The sequence below is a fragment of the Chelonoidis abingdonii genome, chromosome 5 (assembly GCF_003597395.2).
Source record: "Chelonoidis abingdonii isolate Lonesome George chromosome 5, CheloAbing_2.0, whole genome shotgun sequence".
NCBI lineage: Eukaryota > Metazoa > Chordata > Testudines > Testudinidae > Chelonoidis > Chelonoidis abingdonii.
The window spans coordinates 92576893-92597563 of NC_133773.1; the positions used below are offsets into that span (position 1 = coordinate 92576893).

Here is a 20671-nt window from a genome sequence, read left to right on the forward strand (position 1 = left end):
TAAATACAACCAAAACAACATAAAAGCCTATATTGTTTTTCTACCTGTACTTACAATTTGGAAACAGAAGATTAGAAGATAGAAAGAACCTTCCCATAGCTGAGAGACAGACAAAAGACACAGACCCAAGACAAAGACGACCCACAAATTCCTTCCCTTAAGCTTTTAAAAAATCTGGTTTCCTGATTGGTCCTCTTGTCAGGTGTTTGGTTCCCTTTGTTAACCCTTTACAGGTAAAAGAAACGATTATAATCCGTAGCTATCTATTTATGACACTAACATGTTCACACAAAGGAGTGGAGTTAAGGCAGATTCAGACTGCAAAGTGAAGCAATGTGCTTTTAGGATGGGAGGTTCGAAAATACTACTCAACATTCTACACTTCTGCTGAAGTTTCATCATTGACTTCAACAGGAGCTGAAGTAGGCCAACATTTATACTTTTGAATATCCCACACTTAATGTAGTGTTGTTTGTGTGGCAGGGGGTTTAAAATTACATATATTTGTTTTTACAGCGGATTCAAAATATACTGTACAATATAATGTCCCTAGATTTTGTTACTTTTTTCACATTAATTACCAAATTGTAGGGACATTATTAATAGTTCTAAATTTCTGATATTCCATATTTTTTCCTATGAAACATTTAGAAAGCATGGAACAAACTGAGTGTGTCCAAATGAAAACAATTTGTGGGTCTCTATGTTGATTTTAATGTTTTTTAAAAAGTTACAAAGGTAGGAAACAAAAAGTATCCCATATGTTAAACCAAAACTTTGAAAATACCCATCCTGTAATGATACACTTGTTTAAGAAGGTGTTCTATGGTTCAAAAGTATCAGATTGACCAGGGTTTAATTCTGAACATACATACATTGTGTACAAATAGACCTCTCTTCAGCGGTCTTCTAATGCTCTTCAGTTTGTAAACTGTTCACGGATGTCACAGAGAAGCCATCTAAAATATTCATGATTTTACTCTCTTTTTTGGAGGGATCTTCTGTTTTGAAGATCAGATTCATTCACAAATTCTATCTAGTTTCCACACTATAAAAGTCCCTGAAAAATTAAGTCTTCAGGGCTTGTGTGGGATCAGATGGCACCAAAAACCAGACAGAACTTTTATTAGACTGGCCACGTGCTCCAGGAGACAAAGGCTATAGACCAGGGGTGGCCAAACTTACTGTCCCTCGGACCCGAGCTACGACAATCTTCAGAAGTTCGAGAGCCAGGCAGGCCAGCTGGAGTGGGGCTTCTGTCCTGCAGTGGGGTGGTGGGACTGAGGGCTTTTGCCCAGCAGGAAAGGGGGTCTCAGGGAGTCAGCCCCACGGGACATGCCTCCGTGGATTCAGCCCTGCTCCTGCTGAAGCCTTGATCTCCGGCAGTTGCACTCTGCAGGGCTGAAGCCCCAAGACCCCCTTGCCCCCTGCTAGGCAGAAGCCCCTAGCCCCATCACCCTGCTGCAGGGCAGAAGCCCCGAGCTCCCCACCAGTCTGGTAGGTGGAGAACGGGGGGGCTCCGTGAGCCACATTTTAACTGTAAAAGAGCTGCAGTTTGGCCACCCCTTCTATAGGCCAAAATCCTCATCCCCAACCGTAGGACATGGGAAGGAGCAACAGAAAATGATCTGCTGCTCCTGCTTTCTCCACACACACACAGTCAGTGGAGTTTGTGGATATGGTGCATATACCCTTACAACTCCTCAGGCCTATCCCTCCCTTCACACTTCTGAGCACAGAGCCATAGCATTGCTCTGTTCCATACACTGAAGGAGCTCTCCAATTCCCTGTGCCCTCAGTAGTGGAAATGCAACAATCCTGCTGCCTTTTGAGCATTGTACTCCCAGAGATAGCCTAGAGGTTTTTCTTTATACAAGTAAAGTCCAGGGAAAATTAATTCTGAACAGACTAGCACTTTTCAGTGCAAAACTCTAGGCTGGTAAAATGCAGGACTAGAGTTACACAAAGGAATAGACCAGTACAGCAGAACCCTGTTAATTTGCAGTATTTGTTTAAAAGATTACATAACAGGTGAAATGGTCATGTTTTAAAATGTCAATCTGTGAAGAAAACCTGTCACTCATATTCACAACTTACATTTTTGGAGGCAAGGAAGCTCATGCCTTTTGCCACCTGATAAGAAAAACTTAGTAGAACTTCAATGTCCAGAGCCAATTCATCATCTTCTAATATGGCAATGGTAACATCTTGATCCATATATGATCCTAAGCAACACAAATGCAAACACTTTGTAAATGGACTAAGTATGATTGCCAGGAAACATATTTGGCTTATATTTATCAGAATGTGGTGTGAATAAATAAGGAAACTCAATCCATACTGTGACGGACTCAGACCATAAGGCTATAAAAGAGTATATCAGCCTCAGGATGAGCAGATCTCTGTTCCCTGGGTAGCCAAACAAAGGCTCCTCCAGGCCAATCAAGTCACCTGACACCAATTAAACCAGTTAAGTTTGTTAGGCTAATGCAGGCACCTGACACTAATTAACCAGCAAAGGGTCAGTTAAGGCTGTTAGGCTAATGGAGACAGCTGGAACTAATCATGGTCCTACTCATACTGCTTAAAATCTCTCCTTCGGTTCCCTCAAGGAAGCCCAGGTGAAAGAATCTGGAGGAGAAGAAGTGTTGCTGAATACTGAGGTAAGGGTGAAGCTAGGAAAAGGGGATCATGGGGGAAGTGGCCCAGGGAATCAAAGCAGCTCTGGTGATGAGGGGAAGCCACCGAAAGCTGCTATCATTAGGGCCCCTAGGCTGGAACCCAGAGTAGAGGATGGGCCTGGGGTCCCCTTCCCCCATGCTCTACAGCAGGGGTCAGCAACCTTTCAGAAGTGGTGTAGTCGAGTCTTCATTTATTCACTCTAATTTAAGGTTTTGCATGCCAATAATACATTTTAATGTTTTTAGAAGGTCTCTTTCTGTAAGTCTATAATATAGAACTAAACTATTGTTGTATGTAAAGTAAATAAGGTTTTTAAAATGTTTAAGCAGCTTTATTTAAAATTAGATTAAAATGTAGAGCCCCCCGGACTGGTAGCCAGGACCCGGGGGGCAGTGGGAGTGCCACTGAAAATCAGCCTGCGTGCTGCCTTTGGCACCCATGCCATAGTTTGCCTACCCCTACTCTACAGAGATCCTCTTGAGAGGGGAAGCAGACTTTGGTCCAGACAGGAGGCCGAACTGCACCTACTGAGCTCTAACAAGCAACAGAGACTGTAGGTATTCCACCTTCTCACCTCCCATACTGGCCTGTGATGAAAGTAGCTCAATAAGCTGTGACCTTTGCCAGTACACTGAGAAAGGGAGGTCACACCGAGGGTCTTAGTGAGCTTCTGAGGCCACTGAATCCACCTGGAATCATGGGACCCACCAATACAGGCTTGGAGCTTTGCCAAAATACATACAATCATAGGACTGGAAGGGACCTCAAGAGGTCTGATAGTCCAAAGCCCTGCCTTGAGTGCAGGGGACTGGATTATCAAAGCATTATCTGACCATCCCTGACAGGTGTTTGTCAAACCTGCTGTTAAAAATCTCCAATGAGAGAAAGTCCATACTCTCCCTAGGCAATTTATTCCAGTGCTTAACTACCCTGACAGCTTGGAAGTTTTTCCTAATGTCCAACCTAAACCTCCCCATTGCTCCTTGTCCTATCCTCAGAGATTATACAGAACAATTTGTCTTCTTTCTCTTTGTAATGACCTTTTATGTACTTGAAAACTGTTATGTCTCCCCTCAGTCTTCTCTTCTCCTGACTAAACAAATCTAATTTTTTCAGTCATCCCTCATAGGTCATGTTTTCTAGACCTTTAATCATGTTTGTTTGCTCTTCTCTGGACTTTCTCCAGTTTGTCCACATCTTTCCTGAAATGTGGTGCCCAGAACTGGACACAACTGGACTCCAGTTGAGGCCTAATCAGCATGGAGTAAAATGGAAGAATTACTTCTCATGTCTTACTTACAACACTCCTGTTATACACCCCAGAATGATGGTTTTTTGTTTGTCTTTTTTTGCAACAGTGATTCTTGCAACTGTTGATTCATATTTAGCTTGTGATCCACTATAATAGCCAAATTCCTTTCTCCACTACTTCTTCCTAGACAGTCATTTCCCATTTCTGTGTCAACTGATTGTTCCTTCCCAAGGGGAGTACTTTGCATTTGTCCTTATTGAATTTCATCCTATTTACTTCAGACCATTTCTCCAGTTTTTCCAGATCATTTTGAATTTTAATCCTATCTTCGAAAGCATTTGCAACCCCTCCCAGCTTGGTGTCATCCTCAAACTTTGTAAGTGTACTCTCTATGCCATTACCTAAATCATTGATGAAAATATTGAACAGAATTGGATCAAGAACTGATCCCTGTGGGACCTCACTTGGTTTGCCCTTCCAGCTTGACTATTAAACACTGATAACTACTCTTTGGAAATGGTTTTCCAACCAGTTATTCACACATCCTTATAGCAGCTCCATCTAGGTTGTATTTCCCTAGTTTGTTTATAAGATGGTCATGCGAGACAGCATCAAAAGCCTTACTAAAGTCAAGATATACCACATCTACTGCTTCTGCCCATCTGCAAGGCTTGTTACCCTGTCAAAGAACGCTATTAGGTTGGTTTGACATGGTTAGTCCTTGACAAATCCATGCTGACTGTTACTTATCACCTTATTATTCTTCTAGGCATTTGCAAGTTGATTGCTTAATTATTTGCTCCATTATCTTTCCAGGTATTGAGGTTATGCTGACTGGTCTGTAGCTCCCCAGATTGTCCGTATTCCCCTTTTTATAAATTGGCACTACATTTGCCCTTTTTAGTCCTCCAGAATCTCTCTAGTCTTCCATGACTTTTCACAGATAATCGCTAATGACTTAGATATCTCTTCTGTCAGCTCCTTGAGTATTTTAGGATATATTCCATCAGGTCCCAATGACTTGAAGACATCTAACTTGTTTAAGTAATTTTTAAGTTGTTCTTTCCCTATTTTAGCTGCTGATCCTACCTCATATTCATTGACATTTACTATGTTAGATGTCCAATTGCTATTAAAGTTTTTGATGAAAAAAAACAAAAAAATCACTTAGCACTTCTGACATTTCCACATTTTCTGTTATTGTTTTTTCCGCCGCATTGAGTAAAAGACCTACCATGTCCTTGATTTTTCCTCTTGCTTCTAATAATATCCATTACCAAAATGGTAGAATAATCATCTGAATATTTTTACAACATAGACATATGAAGCCTTTTTAACTGAGTTTATTTTTTTTAATCCCTGTCACATTGAATTAGGGTTTTAATTGGACACATCCATCAGCAAAGATCATTTTAAAACTGAAAAGAAATCAGAAAGCCCTCTTTGTTCTATAGGATGTGGGTTAGATTTCTGGATAAGTACTTACCTGTCCTCCCTGATCTTCTTTTATCTGCTTTTGGTGGAACAACATAAGAGACTCCTGGTTTCATGTCCATGTATTTATTATTGACATCACTGTGTGGATAATTTAGCATAAAAACATTAAGAACAAATCTGAATCTAAAATTTTACAAACAGCACTGGAAAAAAATATGGTTTGTGAGTGTTTGTATATTTTTGTTTTCCTTTTAAAAATAATTGAGTAAGATTTGACAAAACAGGCTATAAGGATGTGCATTATAGAATAAATGATGGTCTGATCTCAAAGTCTGGAGTTTAGCTCAGATAAGCACCCAAAAAATTGGTGTTTATATTCTTAATAGTTAAGGCTGAGTCTGGAAAAGAAATGGCTAGATATTTCTGATGTCATTCTAATGTTTCCTTCTAATCAGGACCGCTTTTATCAATATATTTGGTAATTCAAGTTTCAGTTGAAATTCAGAAGATAAAAATTGGGAGAAAAGTTAACTGAACATCAGAAATTCCAAAAAGGTTCAAGTTTGGTTGCAGAAATCAGCATAACTTGGAGGGAATTTGATTTTTAAAAAATACAGTTTTCCCATCTCTATGCATATTCAAATGTATGGACTCTAATTACACAGTTTATAAATATATACCTAGGGAGTTACAATGAAGAATGAATATTTTTCTATTTAGTATCTTTTTTAACTATATGGACACACATTCACTTTACCCTGCCCTATACAGCACCTTTTATCCCAGAATATCTAATCACTTTGCAAACATTACGTTTGCTCTCACAACAAACCTGAGAGGTAATTAAATACTTCACCCCTCCACTGAAGCACAGAGCCCTCTGGGGTGTTATGCAGCTACAATTCAACAGCATACAGCAATACTCAAATTTGGTAAAGACTCTACAGTCTACACTTCCCATCCAACCTTCTACAGAAAAGGTCTATGTGAAACTCAAATAATGGGATTCTCAGCTTTATCATATTTGAAAGATGGCACCTCCAGCAGGAGTCATAACCTCATGGTGGAATTCAAATGGAAACACCAGAACCACTTCCTTAAACATACCGGTGGTATCTGCAGTGTTGTCTGTCCATGTACCGATCTAACATGACCATTCCTCTCTTGAAGGTGTTACAGCACAATAGTGATGTGACAGATGCATCCTTAACACCAAAGGGACATAACTTCCTACTGTAGCAAAGTGCTTTAACTCCTACTAAGAGCTCTGTTGGAGTCTCTTTAATTTCAGTTTGTTAAAGTAGAGTAATGGGCTCAATGCTGCAAAGTACAGACTGAAATATAGAGAGGGTCCTTTATTGCTATACAAGTGAAGGTTTGGCAAATAACATTCAGTACTTTAAAGAAAAGAAGGAATTAGAAGAACCTTTGCACAGATGGGCTGTATCTTAAATTGAATTACTTAATAATATACAAGTGGATGAACACTGGGGGGAAAAAGAGTTCAAGAACAATGGTTGGAGAAATCCTAACTTCAAAATGGTGGCAAAGGGTCTTTTGTCACAAGATCTTTTGTAATTTAATGCAATACTGAAAGGCATTATTTCTCTTGTTAAAAGCCATTTGCAAATGCAGGAACTCATGACAACAGAGTGCTATAACACAACAACATTGGCCATATTGTCATTTATGTTGCAAACTAACTGCCAATCATTAGCAGTAATGATAACTAAAAATAAAGATGGACATTTTTGATCCAAGGAACGCCACTGGACACAATCATAGAAAAGCCATTGAATCAGTAAAAACAGAAGTGTTATGAAATAATTTGAACTATAATCTTTAAAACAAGCCACAAACAACTTACTTGTAAAAATTAAATCTTTTTAAATTGGTTTTTTTAAAATAAATTTAGGCAATCTTTAGAAAACACCACACAAAAGCCCTCTTGTGATTTATTTTCACTAGATCAGCTTTGATTTACCCTCCCTCTGAACCTTCTGGCTACGCCTTTATGTATTGACAGATTATTCTTACCATGTAGGCTCTTTTTGATGCAGAAGGTTCTCGTAAACTGCTGTTTCTGCATATTCGTCATGCTTTGGGCAAATAAATGAATCACGTTTCCTTCGCAGAAAATTCAAAAGATCACCATAGCAGCAATATTCTGTGATGACTAGAGTGGGGCCTACAGATGCAGAGGGAGTTTAAAAGATGGGTATAAGCTTTGCTTTCAGAGTCAAAAATCTCATACAAAAATATTATTCAACTAAACACACAAAATGTCCTATTTGAAGTCACACTACACAGCCTTGTCTAGACATGAAAAGTCATAGTGAAGTTAGAGCAGCAGTTTCCTCTTTCATGGACTAGTTACTATTGTGCACTTAAAGCTATGTCATTCCCAATTAATTTTTCCCCATCAATAGTATCACATTGTATAAAAATTAAACAAGTCTTTTTTTCCCTCTTCATGTGGTGATGTTTCTGGCCAGACACATCTGTATGATTTTGCTCACTTCCTGAAGGAAGTTATTTGTTCCAAACATTAGAGTAAGAGGCTTCAAACATTAATCCTTTTGATTCACTTCTGTTTACAGCAGAGCTTCGAGTTCTTTCAGCTATGTTTTTAAATAATGTAGGGTGTTATACTCTCCAGTATAATGGGAAAAATCATTCACATAGAACAGTCTGCTGAGACAGAAAACTAAGTTACACTAGACCTTAGAATATTAAAATGAAATTTAAAAGGGGAATTAAAAGTCACCTACAGCACAGATTTATAGATCATATGTATGTTTTCTGAATGAATGACTGCAGTGAAGGCACTTGAATATGTAATAATGCTGCCCAATATTTCATTCGCAGGATCATTCTGTACCAGTATCTCCTCAGAACTTTTCTTTAGTTTAATAATTATGACTTTCATAAGAGCAAATACTATAGTTAAGATTACATCAGGATTATTACAAACCCTTTATTTTCATAAGCTTATACTTTATAAAATTCTCTTTTCTGTCTGAAATAGTCCATGCATTGATTCAGCCCATAGAATTTGCTTTGTGGCTTATTTGAACCAAATCCCTTCAGTCGTTTTTTTGAATTATGCGAAGGTGAAAGGGTGGAATGTTTTGCGCATAAGTCTAAAACTCTGAATTTTTCCAAGATTTTTTCCTTTGAAAAGTAAAATGAAGAAATTAAAAAGTGCAAACATTTATGTTAGCATAACATGCAGATTACAAATTTAAATGACCCAAAGTTAAGAAATCACTGTATATAAGCTTCAATTATTTGCTGGATTTTATGTATGCACATTAACATTACTGTTTATGTTCCTAAATAAATAAAACCAAAACGTCCAGGATGTGCAAAGTAAACAAAGTTATTTCCTTTGAGAACTTTATGATTTTCATTTTTTGACTAAGTATTTAGAATTAATAACCCTAATATTCCAATAAAGTTTGTTGCAGTTTAAATAGATTATTTGAGGACTGTACAAGATAATACACATACCAGTTCTACAGTAAATAGTATTGAATAACTCAGTTCAGACACTAGGAATCCATAAAACCATAGAATCCTAGAAAGGAAGGGCTGAAAAGGACCGCAGGAAGTCATCAAGTCCAGCCTCCTGCTCTGTGGATGGACCAAGAAAATCTAGACTATCCTTGACAGGTGTTTGTGGAGTCCATATCATTGGAGGCTTTTAAGAATAAGTTGGACAATCTCCCTTGGAAGATGATTTCAGAACTTAACTACCCTTATAGTTAAAGTTCTTCCTAGTATCTAATCTGAATCTCCCTTGGTGCACATTAAGCCCGTTATTTTTTATTTTATCTTCAGCGGACATAGAGGACAATTGATGTCCATTCTCTTTATAGCAGACTTTAACATATTTAAAGGCTGTTATCAGATTGCCGCTCCTCCCAGTTTTTTTTCCTCAAAACTAATCATGCCCTTTTAACATCTGTTCTCATTTTTGGAAGCTGATGTTGCGGACGACTAACATAGACAGCCCATTTTTGTGAACCCTTAAGAGGAAGCTGTTTTATATGCCAATCCGATGGAGTCCAGAAATGGACTGTGCGTGGCCATGTCAGCAAAACACTAATCTTCATTTCTAGCCAGAATTACTCTGGTCTTCTGGGGTTTTTGCGTGGATTTCTTAATATGGTCTCAAGTCTAGAAGAAAGGCCTTACATGAGAAGGTTAAACATTTCATCGTGTCTAAGCAATTCAAGTTTTGTACAGAATAGGTTTCTACTTCTACAATAAGGCAATTACAAAAATCCAATAATCTCAGAACTTTACCTCCAACAGTGCAGGCTCCAAGTAGATTCACAATATTAATATGGTTACCAAGGTAACTCAGAACTTTGAGTTCAGACATTAAGGCTTCTCTCTCTGTTAAATGGGCACTTGCTGGAATGAAAAACATGTTGTTTAGCAAATTCAGTATACAACAAAGTTAGGAAAAAAGAATATTGTACATAGTAGAAACTTACGTTTGAGCATTTTTACTGCTACTGTCATTGCAGCATCAGATTTAAATAGACCATATGCAGTAGCCTCCACAACTTTCCCAAAAGCTCCAGCACCAAGAGTTTTACCTAAAAATTGTCAGACAACTTTTAATGAATGTCACAAAATTTTAACTATCAGTGGTTCTTTTTGCTTTATATTTAAAAAAGATCAGTAGTAGATTATTGGATCAATTTAAGCCTATTTATTTGTCTCAAAGAAAATGGAAGTAGTTTAAGACAGGAAACTTCTTCCTCAAACTGCATGCAAAAGTAGCAGTTGTCAGTATTATACACTTTACTATGCAATATACTATTGATAGCAAATGCTATGCTTTCATGACAAGGTCTCGTATTACAGGGATTGAAAATTTCACATTGGAGATGAAGTTAAATTAAACCTAAACTAACCAAAACTCAATCGGTTCCTAGGAAACTCCCATTTCTGATCATAAGGAAGCTGTGTTGGGTCTATATAAACATAGTTGTTTCCATTTATTTCTTCAACAACTTTCCACTGAACTTCATATTTGGGTTTCTAGGGAGAAAAAAAAGAGAAAAATCACCATTTTACTGCTAAAACTTCAACAAGAAGAACAAAGATGAATGTGTGAGTCTGATTTTACCTGTAGATATTTGTACACAAGAATCATTACTATGATGCACATCAGTCCTGCTGCTACTCCAAACCCTATCAGTAAAGGAGTGAAGAGGGTGTGGGTACTGATACGTTCTAGAAAGAGACAAAGTTTTGTTTAAATTTGAACAAGAAACCCAACATTTAAAGGATCATTAAATATCAAATCTTTATCCCCCTAATTGTTTTTCTTCCTCAGGGAATATTCTTTGTTTCTGCTGGAGCGCAGATGATTTTCCCTTTTTCCCTTCCCTCCACCTCAAGACTGAATGGACAGAACGGTAAGAAGATGTTGCCTGATGAAACCTTGAGACATGTCTTTACCCTGGAAACTATGCAGTTTAGCTCATTTTTTTGAGCACTTCCAGTCCCATCAAACTAGGAAGCATAAAACCAAGACCAATTAAACTCAGGGTTTCTGCATGGTAGCACACAGTTCTATCATTAGCCCATTAAGACAGCTCTCACCAATTATTTTTAGCTTTAAAAACAGGATTCATGTCAAATTAGTTTGAGAAGTTCAGTTAACAGACTTTTTCTTTAAGTCCCAATTTTTTAGCTTATCCAATGATTAATATGCTCTCTACAACATAGTCTTTGGAAGCAGAGAATTGGACAGTTGCATGATCTTGTTAAGATCTGACCCATTTTTGTTTCTATACTATATTCCATATATAATATACAAAAAGAACACCAAAGAAACCTTCATTTTTGCAAAAAAGAAACAACAAAGAACAACATACAGGTTGCAACTGATAAGTATTTTGGCATTTCCACTTTTACAATAATGCAATTTCTTTTATGCTGCTATGGAGGCCAAAACTCATTAGCACCCTCTAACCAGCGTGTTTGCAGTCTGTTGTTGTTGTTAATTTATTTATTTTTATTATAGTGGCACCTAGAGACTCCAACCAAGCTCAGGGCCCCATTGTATTACAGCTTAAATAAACAGGACAGACAAAGGTGTGAGAGGGCACAGAGTGGGAACGTTATTGAGCAGGTCAGTGGCAGAAAGTTTTCCTGACTCCTAGGCTGGTGCTCTGGCCACTAGACTATACTACATATACGATGGAAGAAAATGGAAGCTAACAGATTTCAGTATTAAACGTCTACTAGGTTGTAACAGTCAAACATTTAAGAAGTATGACAGGAAATGTAGCTTAATATATTACTGAACCACTGTACCAAAGAAACTTCAAATCCCCAGGCAATGTATTTAAAATATGGGTCTTGTAATTATTTGTGATGCACAGAGCTAAAACATCCCTTCACCTTAATTACATTTTATACATTTGTGTCTCATTTTGGCCACTACCTTTAACAGCAAAGTTGAAAAAAGCAGTACTTCTGGCAACTTCATTGGAAGCCTCACATGATATAGTGCCATTGTTTTTGAACGTGCTGGCGTCAATGGTACTTTCAACCACTATCCTTCCAAATGATGGAAAGGACGAATTTCTAGAATAGATCTTCACATCCACAGGAGATATAGCTGGTGAATCAAAACACCTGGAAGAAACATTGACAATTACCACTTTATGGATAAATACTTGGGAGTAAATTCTTCATTATTTCAATTTTCTTCTAAGATAAAGTTTGATATTTGCAGCCAGAGTCTCAGCTTGTGCACACTGACACAGCTCCACTGAAGGACTGAGCTGAAGAACTGGCTTTTTATACTCTACTTTTCAGATCTGAAGTATATTTTTTTTCCTCTGTGTGCAGTATTGTATATGTAAATCCTCCATGACAACTTAACCAATACTGACACAATAAGACTCTCTGGTCTACTCCCCATATAGAGGGTTTATGAATCTACTGCGGCCTTTGAGCTATGGAACCTGGCTCTTTAGCTCAGGCTATTAGATCCGTAGGTCCTGGTTTCAACTCCCACTGTTAACAACTTATTCAGAGACATTGTGTTATAACAAGATAAAAATATATCTGTGGCCAACCTAGAACAGCACCATATGTATCAAAGAACTAAATACCCAACACTGGTTCACAAGTTGTTGTTTCTAAGAGCTATCCTATGAATTGGTCAAAAAAATGTTTACTCTTTTTTGACCAGTCAATTGTAAAGTTAAAATTTGACATCGTTACTATATAAAAGCAAGCATGCTAATTTTAGCAATATTACCAGTAACATAAGTTATAAAACAGTGCAGATTTTCCTTAAGAAGACCAAAAAACCAGACTATTTTAGGCTTAAGAAAAATGATTCCAGTGAGATATGTGACTTGTTAGTACTATGTCTCTGACAGAAGAAGTGAGGAGCATTTTATGTGTTTCATAAATATTCTACCTCAATCTTCTTAGAGACCTGGTAATTTAGCAATTTATTTTCATAATAACTCCAGACACATTTAACATGTGATCTACTGTGTATATATATGGAAATGTCATTATCCTGTGTCCTGGAAAATTGTGTTATACATGATAAATCCAAAGATAATAGCCATATATAGAAACTCTTCTGTAATTGTCATTCTGTGAAGTTACACAAATAGGGCCAAATTCACCCCCGGGTAAAAAGGTGTGAAGCCCTTGTAGTCAGCTGGCTTACAGCAGAAATCAATTTGGCCTTTAATGTCTATTCAGTAAAATACACTGAGTATCCTTCCTTCAAGGAACAAAACAAAACCAAAAAAAAACACCAAACAGCACAAACCTAAAACAATCAAGACTATGCTTACAGAAATAATGCAACATTTGAACAGGTATTTGACTATCTTCTTTCAACATCTTATTGCTTGAATTTTAAATCAGGTGTGTCAGGTCACTTTTAAGGTATATTCTGGAAATACTCACCTCTGCTCAGTTCCTGGACAAAAACGCCAATCTATTGTAGGGGCAGGGAAGCCAGCTGCTACACACTGGAGCATGCCATTGCTAAGTCTGTCTGAAGTGAGAATCTCTGGTTTTGCTGCAATAAAATAAGTCAATACTCATGCTTTCGGTGAATAAATAATTTGCATGCTGATTTATTACTAATTCTGGTCCTAATCTTGTCAGCATTTATGCATTTGACTTCCATTGGACTACTTATTTCCACAATGTTGTGCGTGTGCATGACCGTTTTGCAGGACCAGGGCCTATATGACCACATCTTTCCTACAATATCATTCTTAACATTGGCTACCTATGAAAATATATTCAATTTAATATTTGTATTTTGACAGTCTTGGCTAGATTTTCCAAAGAAAGTAAAAGTAAACCAATGCAAAATACTTGATCTGTGCAAGAATTTAAAATGACACAATCACAACTGACAAGAGTTTAACCTACCAACATCCATTAACCTCCTAACATGCATTAACACTGTTTTTTTCATGATTGTGAATATATTGTAACAGAAGTGTGGTGTGATAGATACATCTGTCTTTTATGTAAAACAACATCATTACGCAGCCAGGAAAGGTACTAAAATGAAATGTACAAGAATTTCCCACAATGAAACGACTAAGAATTGTGATTTGCTGTGTTTTTAAAACACCCTGCAAATTCTCTAGATCATAGTTGACAGAGAGCAAGATTGTTGTAAGAAGCTACCCAGCAAATTAAATATCAAAGGCACTGCCCAAATGAGTTTAAACAGTGCACAATAAAATATAGATGTATATTTACAAATACATTGACATTGGTAGTTCAGGCTTGGATTTTTACATGAGCAAAAATTGTTTTTAAGAGATTGCACATGTAGGAAATAAAACTAATATTTGGATGAATGCATTAATTCCTAAAAAGTAAGTCACAGTTGATTCATTACTTTACAAAACATTGTACTGAGCTGCTTCCTTTCCTCAAGACACTATATTTTGTTTTAGAATATTAAGAAATAACAATATTGCTGTATTTATTTAAAAGATTGTTATCTGAGCACAAGAAGAGAACGAACCAATAAAGCAAAATTTCCACATAGTGATCCAGTTTCTGAGATCTTTGGAAGAACAGGCAATAACAGAGTATAACAATAACAGAGTTTTGACAACTTTTCTAAAACACTCTGTGAGGATTCATTTAATAGAGGATTTGGATAGTTCTAATAAACACAGAAGTCACATTTAGCACCATATGTACCTTAGCTTCTTTTCAAATAACTGTAAATGACACTAATGGAAGATTCAATCTGCTGTAATCTCCAAGGACATTGAGTGATTCATAGATGCCATTAAAAGATCTTTTTAATGCATTATTTTTCATAGACACATAAGACCAAATTCTCATGTGCTGTAAATTGATGAAGCTGTATTGACTTTAGTGAAGCTAGTATGTACATTTACACCAGCTGAGATCCATATACTGTAATTTGTTTGTGGATATGAATTTCATTGTCCGTTTTACTTCCTAATTAAACTTGATGCAATAAAATGCATTCAAATCCTCAATCGTATCCTCATCTACTAGTGAGCCATGTTTCAGGAACTGAAAGCTCCTTCACCTCTAAATTTGCATGTAATGTTTGATTCAAAGCATCAAACAATTAACCTTGTTGCAATATACTGGATTCTATTTGCACATTTAGCGTAGGACATTCTGATCATGCACATCTTGGACAATGGGGGATTTCATGGACAATATCTAACTTTTTCTTAAGGCCCAATTCCAAGACAGTCACATTCAGAATTTTTTTAACTTAACTAAATCTGATATTCACTGACTGATGACTGCTTTCAAACTCAAACACGACTCCTTAGAAATACATACTGTACACACAGGGCAATATACAATCCAGCACAGATTATTGCTAGAAAGAGCAGGACAAATTAATAGTCAACCTGAATTTAAGAGGAAATTGAACATTAGATACTTTAAAAATATCATGTTGGGTGAAGCCCGAATCTAGACCTTTCTGGCTTTGGGTGAAGGAAACAAAAATAAAAAATATGCAGGTCCACTGTTCAGTAAAAGCCAAGTACAACAACATGCAAGCTAGTACCTAAAAGTGATATACTATGAGATGCTGGGCCTGAATCTGATCTTGGTTACAGGAGCATAAAAAGACAGCTATCTTTTCAAAACTGTTGTTCTTCGAGATGTGTTGTTCATGTCCATTCCATTGTAGGTGTGTGTGCTCACCACGTGCACCAGTGCTGGAAGTTTTTCCCTCAGTGATATCTTTGGGGACCAGCTCTGGCACCCTCTGGAGCAGCGTGAGTATGCACCGGTACAAGGGGCGCAACCAGTAACCCCCTCCCTGAGTTCCTTCTTGCCAAAACTCCAACAGAGGGGAAAGAGGGTGGGTCATGGAATGGACATGAGCAACACATCTTGAAGAACAACAATTACAAAAGAGTAACCATCTTTTCTTCTTTGAGTGTTTGCTCATGTCCATTCCATTGGAGGTATAGTACCATTGGAGATGAGTAGGAGTTCCTGGACATGTCGATTGCAACACAGCTCTGCCAAAGCCAGCATCATCTCAGGTGCTGAGTGATGGCATAATGCATCGTGAACATGTGTACTGAAGACCACATTGTGGCCCTGCATATATCCTGGATAGGGACATATGCCAGGAAGGCAGCTGAAGATGCCTGCACTCTAGTCAAATGGGCCTTCACTATCGGTAGAGACACAGCCTGCGCCAACTCGTAACAAGTATGGATGCAGGTGGTGATCCAATTTGAAATTCTCTGAGAGGACACCAGAAGGTCTTCATCCTGTCAGCTATTGCGATAAAGACCTGGGTTGATCTGCCGAAGGGCGTGGTGCCCTCCAGGTAGAACCCCAGGCATGCCGGACATCCAGAGTGTGCAGCCATCTTTCCTCATTGGCTGTGTGAGGCTTCTGACAGAACACCGGGAGGAATATATCCTGATTGCCATGGACGTGCGGCACCACCTTAGGCAGAAAAGCTGGATGAGGCCACAGCTGGACCTTGTCCTTGCAGAATATTGTGTATGGGGGCTCTGAAGTGAGGGCTCTAATCTCGGAGACACATCTCACTGAGGTAATCACTACAAGGAATGTCAGCTTCCACAAACAAGAAGCCATGGGATCAAAGGGCTGACCCCTGAGCCTGGAGAGGACTAGGTTGGCGGAAAGTGCCTTTCAATGCCCTTCAGGAACCTGGTCGGGAATACCGATCTCCTGGATACGATGATGGAAGGCCGATATGGCTGCCAGGTGCACCTTGATCAAAGAGAAGGTGAGGCCCTGGTGCTTTAAGTGAAGCAGGTAATCCAGGATAGACTGCAGAGACGACTGTGTCAGAGAGACATTGCATTCCAACACCCAGCAACACCCGGAGCCAGGCATCTCAACCCTCCGGAATGGTGCTGTGAGCTGAGAGAGCAGCTCAAGTGCTCCCGGCACCAGGACTCTCGGGACTGGTGTCGTGCCTCTGCGTATCTGCACCAGTCTGCTGGCGATCGACACCTAGAGCCCAAGGAATGCTGCCTAGAGTCCGGGGACCAATGCTGGGAACTCTGGCAGTCAAGCCAACCCACATCCAGGGGCTGGTGGCGCTGTTCAGACGTGCGATGATGGAGAAGCCGCGAGGAGCGGTACTGCACTGATGGGGACCGTTGGAAGGGTCCCAAGGCAGGTTTACCGCTCGAACGGGACTCTTCCATGGCCGGCGTGGGTGGCACTGGCAGGGACAGTATGTCCCTAGCAGCCTGAAAAGCCTTTGGTGTGGATGGCACTGCCAGAGGCCGAATGCCTCTACCGTTTCCCAGGGTGGCGGGTGGGTCTGAAAGTGGACTCGACAGCTCAATGGTAAATGGAGCCTGGTCAAAATCTGGACGGGAAGAGCTGCCCCGCGCGGGTCTTAGCTCTCCTCCGACTCTCTCCTTCCCTTTACGGGACGTAGGAGAACTTTCTTTGCTTTTTAGCCAGTACTGGGGATAGAGATCAGTACTAGTGTGAGGTCAGTGCTGGCGGTGTGGTCCTTTTTGGTCTATGGTCTGAAGCTCTTGCCAATGTGACGCTTGTCGCTAATGTGGGTTACCCCTAAACACTTCAGACAGCTTCTATAGGGAACACTGACTGGTATGGGTTTCTTGCAATAGTCACAAGGTTTGAAGCTAGGGGACCAGGGCATGTCCCGTCCCGTCCCTAGCTTAAGTCCTGTTCGGGACTAACAAACTACTACTAACTCTACACTAAGGGAACTATAAAACTATCAAAGTTTTTAACAACTATATGCAAAAAGTTTGCAACTAGGCACAGCTGAGAGAAGTAAGCTTGCCAAGGCAAGGAGACGTTCCAGCACCATTACTGGCGGTAAGAAGGAACTGAGGGAGCGGCGATCCAACGGTGCTCCTTATACCGGTATGTACGTGCACCAATCTCGAGGGTGCCAGAGCTGGCCCGTATGGACATCACTGAGGAAAAAACTTCTGGCACTCGTGCATGTGGCAAGCACACACACGTACAATGGAATGGACATGAGCAAGCACTTCAAAGAAGACTCTAGAGTAACTCCATTGAACATAATGGAATAACAAGGGAGATCAGAACCAGGATCCCTACATAATAATAAATAATAAAAATAATAATAATATCTAGCTACATGCTTAAAATACACTGGTGTTACTTGGGTCTCCCCTCCAGAGAATCCTTATGAGAAGAGATGACTGGACCTATAAACCAGATGTCAGTTCCAGACTCGGTAAGCTGTTGTTTTTTTCTGGGCTAGCCTCTTCCACTGCTATTCAGTTCCCTCTAGCTTCCTCTTATTTAATGCAGTAAGGAGCCTTATCAGAAGTCAAATGAACGTAGAGTAAATAGACTCAAATGTGGACTAGCTTTGGCAAGTGTGAACACAGAGTTTCTCATTAAGTTATCCTATTCTGAGAAATATTTTATTATGGTTAGTTTTATGACTTCCAGTATCTAATTATCCTTAATTTAAAATCAGATAGCATTTTAATGATTATATGTTGCTTACTGCTTTGGCTATAACATGTTAATTATTTAACGTTTCATTAAATTGTTCTGCATACTTGCATATTCCCTTCAATAATCAGTCATTAAATGCTTTAAATCTCTAATTTCATTAAGTTTATTAACTGCTATTCAGTTCTTATTGATGTTGATTCCAAACATAGTAAAGATGAACTAAAGATGCCACTACTATTTATAACTTAAAAGACTTTTATTACCAATTTCTTTTTCCTTCATTATTAACAGAGGAAAATAAATATCTAAAAGTAACACTTCTATTGCCATTGTCTAACACTATAGTCACTGGAAGAGGACTTTCTACCTACAGCTCCAGTTTCTGGATTTGAAATAGTCTCTTTAAAATATCATGGTGACTTCCCACACACTCCCTATATTTTCAGTAGGGCTTTCTGATATCTGGGAAACTATTGAATCTAGCATCATGTGATTTGTAACATCATGGTGGTAACCTGATTAGTTCCTACCTGTAGCATCGTCCTGAACTGCATATATAATACTTTGTTGATTGTCATGAAACCTATATTAAAGTTTGAAAAAAAAAAGTCTTCACTAATTTCTAGCTGGACTTTAGTTGCTAGTCTCAAGATTTCTATCATTTCTGAATTGTTATTCCCTTCAGCATGCTGTTTGTCAATTTATATTTTTATCTTTGGCTCTTTATTTCAAAGCTTCCTCCGTCTTAAATTAATTTATGTCGTGCTTACTGTGACCCAAAGCCTTTATTTAGCAATTCGGTATTACTTGAGCTTAACATATCCTCCTGCCAAACTTATTTTAATTCTGTGCAGATAGTTTTGCACAGGGCTTTCATATCTTTTGACAAATGATTCAAAATGGAAACTTTTTAAAAATAAAACAAACAGATTCTCCTCCGGATTATGAATCTAGTTTTTCATGTTTAATTAGTATCTGCTGCCAAAGTCAGATGCACACACATTAGAAGCTATATCCTGACAACTTAAGCACAACTCTCACTGACAAGAGTTCTGCAAACAGAATGAGACCAGGATCTGGCCCTCAGCCATTATAAAGCACTGGAATGACAGTTAATTATCTATTTATTAATCAAACCAATTTAAATATAGGTTTATGTTATTATTTTGTTTGTCTTTCATACAGAGAAGAAATGAACAATTTATATACTCTCTAAAAATTAAAATAAAATTTAAAAATACATGTCTGAACAAAGAAGCTAAAATGCATGGGGGAAAAAACAGTCAGAAAACATTGACAGGCCAAATTTACCTTAAAGCTTGTACAAATATGAAAAACCAATTGAAATTATTTTATCTTATTTATTTAAAATTCCAAAGAAAACTTTTTTTAAGCAAATAAAAAATTTGCAATCCATGCAGTGTTGCAATGTTTCCTGTGAGGTGCTACATGCCTCCTTTGAAGTGGCTAAAACCTCTCAACTCCCATTAACTGTTGAAACAAAAAGGAAGGAGACTTGAATAGTGGTGGCTATAAACACAAGCAGCTCCAGACAAACTCAGTCAGAAGGCATTTATTTTATCTGATGCTGCAGCTGTAGAAGTGACCATGAGAGCAGCCACTAAGTAATACTCAGTCAAACTGTTCCGAACCTGCTACCTATTACTGAACTGCTTTGTTAACCCGGAGCACTTGCTGTGAAGAACTGATAGGCTACTTCTGGCAGGCAGATATGACATCCAAAATCTGAGAGATCCCATCAGGTTCACAGGAACAGATGGCCACATACATAACTCACAATACCTTTAGTTCCGAAGTGGCAAAACTGGTAATGTGCTCTGATAGTGCGAATGGTGATACTGTGTAAAACTCAAATGTTAGCACCCAACACCACATGGGAGCAATTCAGTAATTAGTGCTGAACTTTTAATACAATTATTGTATCCTAAAGAAATAGTCTTGACTAAAAACTATAATACATCTCTAGAGAGCAATATTTTGTAATTAAAACAAATCAATAGCATAAGATTTGATGTAAATTTACATTTCTATATTATGGATAATGCTCTCACATTTTTCAACATGTTAATACTACCAAGTTATTCCTTTTGCCATTCAGCTTGCAGTGCCTCCCCTGTTCTCCTTAGCTTCCTCCATTTTGCTTGTGATCCTCTATTGCTTTGATTTTTGTTAAATTTGGTCTTCCTTACGTACCATTTTTTGCTTGCTTAGACCATGAAATTATTGCAGGATGGCTTAATTAGGAAGGCCAGAGCTTACTAATGGTTTCATTTCCTA

At 38.4% G+C, this 20671-nt stretch overlaps 1 protein-coding gene across 2 annotated transcripts in view; it reads right to left on the bottom strand.

Annotated features, from left to right (window-relative positions):
- Positions 1-20671, bottom strand: part of KIT (KIT proto-oncogene, receptor tyrosine kinase) — a 72631-nt gene that overhangs the window by 8642 nt on the left and 43318 nt on the right. For both annotated transcript variants that reach the window (XM_032774241.2, XM_032774240.2), the window contains 9 exons: positions 13340-13454; positions 11844-12037; positions 10518-10624; positions 10303-10429; positions 9877-9981; positions 9683-9793; positions 7409-7559; positions 5421-5509; positions 2098-2225 (listed from right to left, as the gene is read on the bottom strand). In XM_032774241.2, coding sequence (XP_032630132.1) covers positions 2098-2225; positions 5421-5509; positions 7409-7559; positions 9683-9793; positions 9877-9981; positions 10303-10429; positions 10518-10624; positions 11844-12037; positions 13340-13454 — 1127 coding nt within the window. The remainder of the gene's footprint in view (positions 1-2097; positions 2226-5420; positions 5510-7408; positions 7560-9682; positions 9794-9876; positions 9982-10302; positions 10430-10517; positions 10625-11843; positions 12038-13339; positions 13455-20671) is intronic.